This window comes from Chiloscyllium punctatum, chromosome 40 (genome assembly GCF_047496795.1).
Source record: "Chiloscyllium punctatum isolate Juve2018m chromosome 40, sChiPun1.3, whole genome shotgun sequence".
Taxonomy (NCBI): domain Eukaryota; kingdom Metazoa; phylum Chordata; class Chondrichthyes; order Orectolobiformes; family Hemiscylliidae; genus Chiloscyllium; species Chiloscyllium punctatum.
The window spans coordinates 43,760,683-43,770,271 of NC_092778.1; the positions used below are offsets into that span (position 1 = coordinate 43,760,683).

Sequence of the window (9,589 nt, forward strand, 5' to 3'; positions counted from 1 at the left end):
TCTCTATAGTTCATTTATTTGGTGCAAGAGAACTTATCCATCAGAACTGACTGGTTTTAGAGATGAAATGTTTCTCTTTATTAGACTCCAATATGGACATAGTAAGCGGCTTTCTCAGTCTGATGTGAGAATTAGACTGGCTGCAGCATGTTACATGCTACTGTGATTATTATACCTACTCCTATCTAATTCATTTTGGTGTGAGAGATGAATATACTCCTATCTAACCCGTTTTCGTGTGTGACCTGTTCCAGTGTATCCAGTCTGGTGTGATGCTGGACTCTGAGCAGTTTCTGTTAGTTTCAATCACTGAAATTTTGTTACCAATGTATTTTTCCTTGCAGCTATTGTTCATGTTCCTTTCTCTATTTGCATTATAGAAAGAGTTTTTCCAGGATGACATTTTCCCTGATACCACAATGTGGTGGCGACCGGTACTGTCAGCTTCTGCCTGGCTGGCTGGTTCCAATGGACAGCACAAGAAGATGAGCTTGAAGCTTGAAGACATGATCCCAGGTTCCTGTGATATATACATATATATAAAATGTATAAAAACAGGCAGGAGGACATAATAAAATCAAAATACTGTGAATGCTGGAAACCTGAAGTAAAAACACAAAGTGCCGAAGAAACTCTGCATCTAGCATCTATGGACAGAGAAATAAGTTAACATTTTGAATCCAGTATGATTTCAGAACTGAAGACTGGTTACAGGCATAGGTTGGGAGGCTGGAGGTGGTGATGAGGCTGGGTGTGTTGGGATGAAGACAGAAGGAATCTGCAGTGGTATAGATTTATGTTCAGTGAGTGGCAAAACCTTGGCAGATGGAGTTTAATGTAGGAAAGTGTGAGGTTGTGCAAATGAAAATGCAGACGACTATTTATTTGGAGAAAAAGACTCCCAAAAAAAGGAAACCAGGATCTGGGTGTTCTCATGCATGAAACACAAAATTAGAATGTAGATGCAGCAAATAATTAAGAAGGCAATGGAAGTTTGGCCTTTATTGCACAGGGATTTTGAATTTAAAAATAGAAAAGTCTTGTTTCAACTATACAGACTTCTGGTGAGGCCAAAACTATACATGGTACTCAAGGTGAAAGGCCTTGATGCTGAGTTTCTCCAGCACTTATTGTTTTTATTTCAGGTTTCTCGCATTCACGGTATTTAAGAAAGGATATACTAGCTTTGGGGGCAATTCAAAAGAGATTCACAAGGCTGATTCCTGAGATGAAGGCGTTGACTTGTCAAGAATAGTAATGCTAAACAATCAAGAAGAATGAAGGGTGATCTTATTGAAACATACAAAGCTCTGAGAGGAAACAAAAACAGAAATTAGTGAAGAAACTTAGCAGGTCTGGTGGAAAAAGCAGAGTTAATGTTTTAGGTCCTTCAGAAGGTTCTAGGAGGACTTGATAGGGTAGGTGTTGAGAAGATGTTTCCACTGTGGGAAATTTTAAACTAGGCCCATATAATTAGGCATAATGCAGACATTCATTTAAACTGAAATGCATAACATCATAGAATTCCTACAGTGTGGAAACAGGCCGTTCAGAGAGTTGACACCAACCTTTTGAAGAGCATCCCACCCAGATCCCTGGTGTTGTGTGGCAGCAGTGCTAACCACTGAGCCACCATGCTGCCCCATAAAAATTTTTTTCTCTCTGATAGTGAATGTCTTGAATTCTGTACCTTGAGAGTTGGTCACTAAAAGTACTTAATGAAGAGTTGGATAGATTTTTCTATTATCAGGGAGTTGAGGGCTGAGAGGAGCTAGCTTGAAAGATGAGTTGAACCTCTGGCAGATCAGCCACAATCTTATTAAATGACGGGGCAGGCTTGAGGGACCAAATGGCCTACACCTGCTCCTACTATTTATGTTCTTACGGGTCAGTGCTGTGTCATGGGTAAAAAGGAACGCACATCAGTGCAGGAGAAAGTCAGTGACCTTCTGTGTTCCACAAGGGTAAGTGCCACCATCTTATCTCTGCTATCTCTCACTCTAACAGCATCACTGCACACACATCTTATCAAAGCTCATGGATTACAGTTCTCACTATTGCATGCTTCCACCTCACCCTCCCAAACCACAAACCATTCCTGCTCTCTGCACTTCTCACTTGCTCAATGGGGAACCTCACCATTAGCTGCTTTTCCATACATTTCCACAATATTCAATCCCTCCCTTTGTGTCATTGCTGGAAAAGGTCCACACTGATGCCTCCGCAGTCCTTTAACTGACATGATTGCAATTACCAGACATGTTATGGCCAACCCTCTGGACTAAAATTGAATGAACTCTTAACTGACTCTGACAGTATCTCAGTGATTGAATTCATTCATGAAGGACTGCTCCCCTTTGACTTTTACACATGGCCATTAGCTTGATGCACATGCAGTGTATTGCAGTGTAAGCTGCTGATATACGCTGGAGGTGTGACATAGAGGTAACACAGTTCAACCCTTTTCGCTTTAGCACTCCTTACTGTGACAAGCTGTCTCCCCTCTTCCTCCAGGCTAAAAAGTAATGCAAGCCACAGAGGCTATTAATCTGCAACTGAGCACAAAGTGAGTGAGCACGAAGCAATCAAGCTTAGAGCTTATAAGATAGATCATGTTTACGTGCATAAGATGCATGTGTGTCCCTGCTTGCAAAGTGTTGCAGAAGCATGCAATTCCTAGATGTCCCTGTGCTCCAAAATAAAGTCCTGAAAGGCTGACTTGATGTGAGAGTTGGACTGAAGGTGGGCATAATGATGTGGTGAGGCTGTTGGTTTGTCATTGCCAACTTAGGTGGATGAAGAGTGGAGGAGGATGATGACCGTGAAGCATGCAGGGATGTTATGGTGAAGACAGCTGGATAAAGCCCAGCACAAGGACTCAGCAAGCTGCAGTCGCGGGTACCCACACTGAATTACAAGTCGGAATTTGCACCCTTTCGTTTTCAGGGAAAGAATGGAAAGTTGGAAGTGGTATAGAAATGAGGCGAGTGAGGTTTTAATGAAATAGCAAGATTCTGAAGTTGCTGTTTTAGCCCAAGAAGATAATCAGAAACTTTTTTCTATATGTCAAGATACTGATTTTTTTTTTCTCCCAGTTATGTAACCTTTTCCCACCTACTCCCACTACTTTAGTTGTATAACACACCACTTTCTACTCCTTCCTCACTCTGTCTGTGGGCATATGTACACATGTATGCCCAGCATAATTAAGCACACTTATGTACTTAGGACCACTTAACTTCACTCCCTGCACATACCATTTTTATATCCCCCCCACCTCCCCAGGCCTAATCTCTCTACTAATTATGGAATGCTGTGTTACTGTACCATCTCATAATGTAAGGTGTTTGCTGGAAATACAGACCTATCTCTCCTTCCTGTGAATTTTGGTGGTTGCAGAATGATATTAATGGTGTCTCTGTCCTGTAGTGAGTGAAGCCCCTAAAGAGGTCGCAATCAGAAAATACAAGCCCTCAGCATTCTACCTAGAAGAGAAAACAGATGAAGAGAAAAAGGAAGAGGTAATTTATAATTATATAATTATACCTGTACTGAAATGTTCCTTCCTCTCATTTTCTTTCCAACATAGTCTGTCAATCTCCATTTCACTCAGCTTGTCTCTCTTTTTCTCTATTTCTATCTCTGTCTCATTAAGTTTTTTTCCTGTCTTCCTTTTCACTCAGTCAGTCCCTGTCATTCAGACTTTCCTTTTCTGTTACTGTCACCTAAATGAGCCATGTACACTCAATAACTGCATTGCTTTCTCTCTCTCTTTCTCACCCCTATCACTACGCTCTAATCCTCTAATTCTGCATCACTAATCTAAATCATTGCAACATTGCTGGCTATGCCTTAAGCTGCTTAGATACTATTTTCTGGAATTCTGTCTCTAAATTGCACTTTCTTCCTTTAAAATATTCCTTAAAATCTGTTATCTGACTTTGCAGCTTCATGTTAAGCTCTGTTTGACAATAATTCTATGAACCACATTGTGATCTTACAAAAACAAATTATTATTACCCTTTTTTTTAAAAGGGACAATTCTATGTCCTGTGACCTGTTCCCACTTTAATAGACTAACCTGCAGTCTTCTTGCTTCTACCCTGCTTCTTTCGTGTCTCACTGGACAATGATTTATTCAGTGGTTCCACCACCCTGGATAAATGGTCATGGTAAGATTCATCACAAAATGTAGTGAAAATCTGGAACTCATTTTCCCATAGGCCTATGGATGCTGAAGAGTTAATTGAAATTTTCAATACTGAAATAGTTTGATTTTTGATAAGTAAAGAAAGATAGAGCAGTTCAGTGGAGTTGAGCATAGATAGTGATGAGACAGTTGAATGACAGAAAAGTTTACAGAGCTGATTGCTGTCCTTCTCCTCTTCTTGGGTAACTAAACCCAATGTTAGTAACAGTAATGGGAATCAGTGGGATGAGTGTTGAAATTTCCTGTTTTATATTTATTAGCTTTCAAAAGGAAAGGATTAATAAAACCCTCCAAGATCTAAGGATCCATCCTCTTTTCCGGGTCTCTGGACAGACCTGGTCTCTGTTGAGTGGGTGATAATGTGAACAATGTCTCACTCTCTTTACTCCTTCTAGCTGCTCAGTGCCATGGTGGCAAAGCTTGGGAACTTGGATGATCCTCTGCCTCAGGACTCGTTTGAAGGAGTGGATGAAGATGAATGGGTAAGTGTTGTCAACTCTGCCCTGTTGCTATTAAACTGATAGGCAAATTGGAGTGGATTTTCTGTATTCTTTACCAGTTAGGGTGCATAGGTTTGTGCTTGAGTGGACATTCTTGCATTCCTCCTTGTGAGGATGAAGGTTTCCATTGACCATGTACAGGAGAAAGTGAGGACTGCAGATGCTGGAGATCAGAGCTGAAAAATGTGTCGCTGGAAAAGCGCAGCAGGTCAGGCAGCATCCAAGGAGCAGGAGAATCGACGTTACGGGCATGAGCCTTCTTCAGCAATGAGGAGGGTGTGCCAAGCAGGCTAAGATAAAAGGTAGAGAGGAGGGACTTGGGGGAGGGGCGTTGGGAATGCGATAGGTGGAAGGAGGTTAAGGTGAGGGTGATAGGCTGGAGAGGGGGTGGGGGTGGAGAGTTCGGGAAGAAGATTGCAGGTCAAGAAGGCAGTGCTCAGTCCGAGGGTTGAGACTGAGATAAGCTGGGGGGGGGGGGAGAATGAGGAAGCTGGAGAAATCTGCATTCATCCCTGGTGGTTGGAGGCGGAAGATGAGGCGCTCTTCCTCCAGGTGTTGAGTTGCCATGGTCTGGCAATGGAGGAGGCCAAGGACCTGCATGTCCTTGGCAGAGTGGGAGGGGGAGTTAAAGTGTTCAGGCATGGGGTGGTTGGGTTGGTTGGTGCGGATGTCCCAGAGGTGTTCTCTGAAACATTCCGCAAGTAGGCGGCCTGTCTCCCCAATGTAGAGGAGGCCACACCGGGTGCAGCGGATGTGGTAAATGATGTGTGTGGAGGTGCAGGTGAATTTGTGACGGATATGGAAGGATCCCTTGGGGCCTTGGAGGGAAATGAGGGGGGAGGTGTGGGCACAAGTTTTGCATTTCTTGCGGTTGCAGGGGAAGGTGCCGGGAGTGGAGGTTGGGTTGGTGGGGGTTGTGGACCTGACAAGGGAGTCGCGGAGGGAGTAGTCTTTCCAGAACGCTGATATGGGAGGGGAGGGAAATATACCCTTGACCATGTACAGGAAACTCTGGGTTCACTGACAGTAACTTTACATTTCCAAGCTGATCCATGATCCTCTGGGCTCCTTGGCTGAGATCTTTTGGTATTGAATAGTGTATCAAGATTGTAGTTTGCGTGGGAGTGCAATACAGCTTATCTCAACAAGGGAGATCAAGTGTCATTATTATCTTCAGTCTTGACAATATAAAATGGCATACTGATGGCTTTTCAGCACTGTGGCTTAGAAGCTAACCAATTTCTTTCCTGCTGTTTCAGGATGACTAGATTTCAACTAAAGACATCTCTACAGTACTTCATCTCCTGATGGACATCCTATTGGTGGAGCCACAGCTTCCTGCGTCATTAAATATCATTAATCATAAGCCTGCTAATGAGCAAGAGAGTGTCTCTATTACCCCTCTCACTTTCAATTTGTCTCTCTCACTCATAACATTTCTCCCTCATTGATTATTTGCGATACATTTCCCTTACTCACTTTCGTTCATCTTTCACTCATTTACAGCATCTCCCTCAGTCACTCTCACCATGACTGCTTTGCCTGTTTGCAGTGCATTTCCCTTGCCCAATTGCAGAGCATCTCACTCATGTATTCAGAGCATATCTCCCTCGCTCACATATAAAACATGTCTCTCTCCCTCCCTCCCTCACTCTCAGATTAAATCCAGCATCACTCACTGTGTGTCTTTCTCTCTTTAAGTCTTGCCCACTCCTGGCTCATACTCAATGAATACGAGGTACAAGAGAAGCATCAGTGAGCTGCATTTTTCAGCACCCCTCCCTGACATTCCTTTCTCAATTTTCACATACACAACCACATTTCCTCCATGCACCCCTGCCGCACCCCTGCCACACCCCTGCCCCGCGCCCCCCACACCCCACACACACACACACACACTCCCTTTCCTTCAATGCCCCATTTCATGCAGAGTTATGCCATGGGTCAGTATTCTGCCTTGTTGCCAGTTTCATCCCTGTTCATAAACGTGCATTTATTTTAAAAAAATTCAGCCGAAGAGTAAGAGTTTTGTTTTCCTTTTGCTGTTCAAGAGGATTGTGCACAGGACTGGTGGGCACTCGTTAATAAACTTTAAAAAAAACTAATTATCACTTTGTGGAGATGGCTGACACCCCTGTGACTGATCTAGAGGTGACCCTGTGACCCAATCACAATGACTTAATACTGGACTGGGCAATGACCTTGACCCACTCACAATGAACCCTGACTGATTTGGGCATGTGTGAACTAGTTACAATGATGCTCCTGATCTATACGAGCAGTGACTCTCTGACCTCTCACATTGACCCTTCCATTGGTCTGGACACTGTTACCTAATCACATTCTCTGTTGAGTTCCCTGGAATGGCAGTTCCTGATCTTACCCAACAAATTAATGTAGATCGCTACACCAGTGTTACCATAGTATGATTAGTCAAAGGTTATTGAAGAAGATATTAGAAAATTATATTACGCTTAACAGAAAATCTAGCCAATTAATCTTGTCACATCATCAAAGTCATCATTCTGACAAATATGATCAATAACCAGTGTCATGTTTGACAGGATATTACATCGGAAATTTTGAATATTCAAACCATGTTTGGTATGCAAGTAAATAGGATATTATTGAAGTTGTCATCTGAAGCAAGCTAAAGCCTTTCCATTTCCTTCTCGTCAATCTATTGTAAATAGCCCTTTTTAATTTTTTTATTGAAAAGTAGGCATTGCTGGCAAGGTCAGTATTTATTGCCTATCCTTTACTTCCCTTGAGATGGTAATGGGGAGTCAACTTCCTGAACCGTCACAGTCCATGTGGTGTAGATAAAGTGCTCTTTGTGTATACAGTGGTGACTGCATGATATGTGAACATTGAGCATTTAAAGGACTTAGAGTCATAGAATCATAGAGATGTACAGCACAGAGAGAGACCTTTCAGTCCAACTTGTCCATGCTGATCAGATATCCCAACCCAATCTAGTCCTCTTTGCTAGTACCCAGTCCATATCCCTCCAAACCCTTCCTATTCATATACTCATCCAGATGTCTTTTTAAATATAAATGTACCAGATCCCCCCACTTCATCTGGCAGCTCATTTCACACATACACACCACCCACTGCGTGAAAATGTTGCCCCTTAGGTCTCTTTTATGTCTCTCTCCTCTCACCCTAAACCTATGCCCTCTAGTTATGGACTCCCCAACCCCAGGGAAATGACCTTGTCTATTTACCCTATTCATGTCCCTCATGATTTTATAAACCTCTATAAGGTCACCCCTCAGCCTCCAATGCTCCAGGGAAAATAGCCCCAGCCTGTTCAGCCTTTCCCTATAGCGCAAATCTCCAACCCTGGCACCATCCTTGTAAATTTTTTCTGAACCCTTTCACATTTCACAACATCCTTCCTGTGGGCTTGGGAACATGTCCTGTGGGCTTGGAAGATGCTGTGTAAATGCAAGTCTATCATGCTTTTCCCTCAATATGCGGTTCTATCTGGTCAAGTGATTTTCCAAAACCATTCCAATCTGACCTTCCCTTTAAGCAAGCTCATAGAACAGTCCTAATACACTGTATTTGCCTGTAAATCACACCTCATTGGCTGTGTTATAGGTCCCAATTTGCAAGGACATTTTTTCTGTTGGTTATGTACTAGAGCATATGTCGAGAGTGTGGTGCTGGAGAAGCACAGCCAGTCAGGCAGCATCCAAGGAGCAGGAGAATCAACATTTTGGGCATAAGCCCTTCAACAGGAAAGGCTTATGCCCGAAACGTCAATTCTCCTGCTCCTCGGATGCTGCCTGACCGGTTGTACTTTTCCAGCACCACACTCTCAACTCTGATCTTCAGCATTTGCAGTCCTCACTTTCTCCTAGTTGTAGCATAAGTGCCATGTTGTCTATCAGTTTATGTTTCAGTATTGATTGGACATTAAGTATTATACCAGGAATCTATTACTCAGATGAAAGAACAAGAAAGGCAAGCCTCTGAAAAGGGAAAGCTTTTTAGGTGCCTTAACAGAAGTTTTCAGTAACAGAGATTATGTGAATTGCTCACTACAGTCAAAGATTTAATTACTCATTGCTGAGGCAAAAATGACAAGTGAACTACGTATTGGTTAAATGTTATAGTGTAGTAAATTCATTTTAATTCTGTATAGCACTCCCAGTTATAGGAATTGGCTGAAATGACATTGCTTAAGTTTAATACTTGTTCATAATTATTTATAGTGTCCAAGAGGAGCTACCTTTTATAAAACGCAATCAGCTCGCCTTTTCTGAACACAGTCAAGCAGCTATTTGAAGGGATGTCTATTTTAAGAAACTAATCATAGGATTAAGGACAAACCTCTATGTACTATATAAAATAAATCAGATCTACAAAAGCTGGACTTGGTCCATGAAATACCACAATCTATTCAAACCAAAATGCTGAAAATGAGAGAGACTATTTATCGTACAGTATTTTGAGAAATAAAGCTAATTGATTAAATTACCAGCAGATGGCATCTACTTCATTTGTAGCTTTTGTTTCTAAATAGAATTACTGTAGGGCAGTAGTTTCTGACAAGTATGAAGAATCCCAGAGATACTTATTTAAAAAGAGAAGTGCTGCAAATGCACTAATACTCAACAGACACGTCAGCATTTATGAAGGGATCCTGATCTTGAATCACCCAGTGCAAAAGGAAGTAGCAAGGCTGGAGGAACTCATCATAGGCCTGATTCTGGTTTGGACATCCACAGATAAGCAGGACTGATGAAGGCGATCTCCCAGGTGGACCAAGTGATGGAAATTGCAAAATGTGTAGTCAACAATAGAAACCATATTATTTAATTTCGTACTTACTTTCACCTTTTTCTTTAGTTGTGCTACTTTTTTT

At 42.2% G+C, this 9,589-nt stretch overlaps 1 protein-coding gene across 2 annotated transcripts in view; it reads left to right on the plus strand.

The window, feature by feature from the left end:
- The window catches only part of coro7 (coronin 7), a 168,978-nt gene extending 162,187 nt beyond the window's left edge, over nucleotides 1-6,791 (plus strand). For both annotated transcript variants that reach the window (XM_072559696.1, XM_072559697.1), the window contains exons 25-28: nucleotides 381-516; nucleotides 3,430-3,521; nucleotides 4,606-4,692; nucleotides 5,970-6,791. In XM_072559696.1, coding sequence (XP_072415797.1) covers nucleotides 381-516; nucleotides 3,430-3,521; nucleotides 4,606-4,692; nucleotides 5,970-5,978 — 324 coding nt within the window. In that variant the 3' untranslated portion in view covers nucleotides 5,979-6,791. The remainder of the gene's footprint in view (nucleotides 1-380; nucleotides 517-3,429; nucleotides 3,522-4,605; nucleotides 4,693-5,969) is intronic.
- The last annotated feature ends 2,798 nt before the right edge of the window (nucleotides 6,792-9,589 follow it).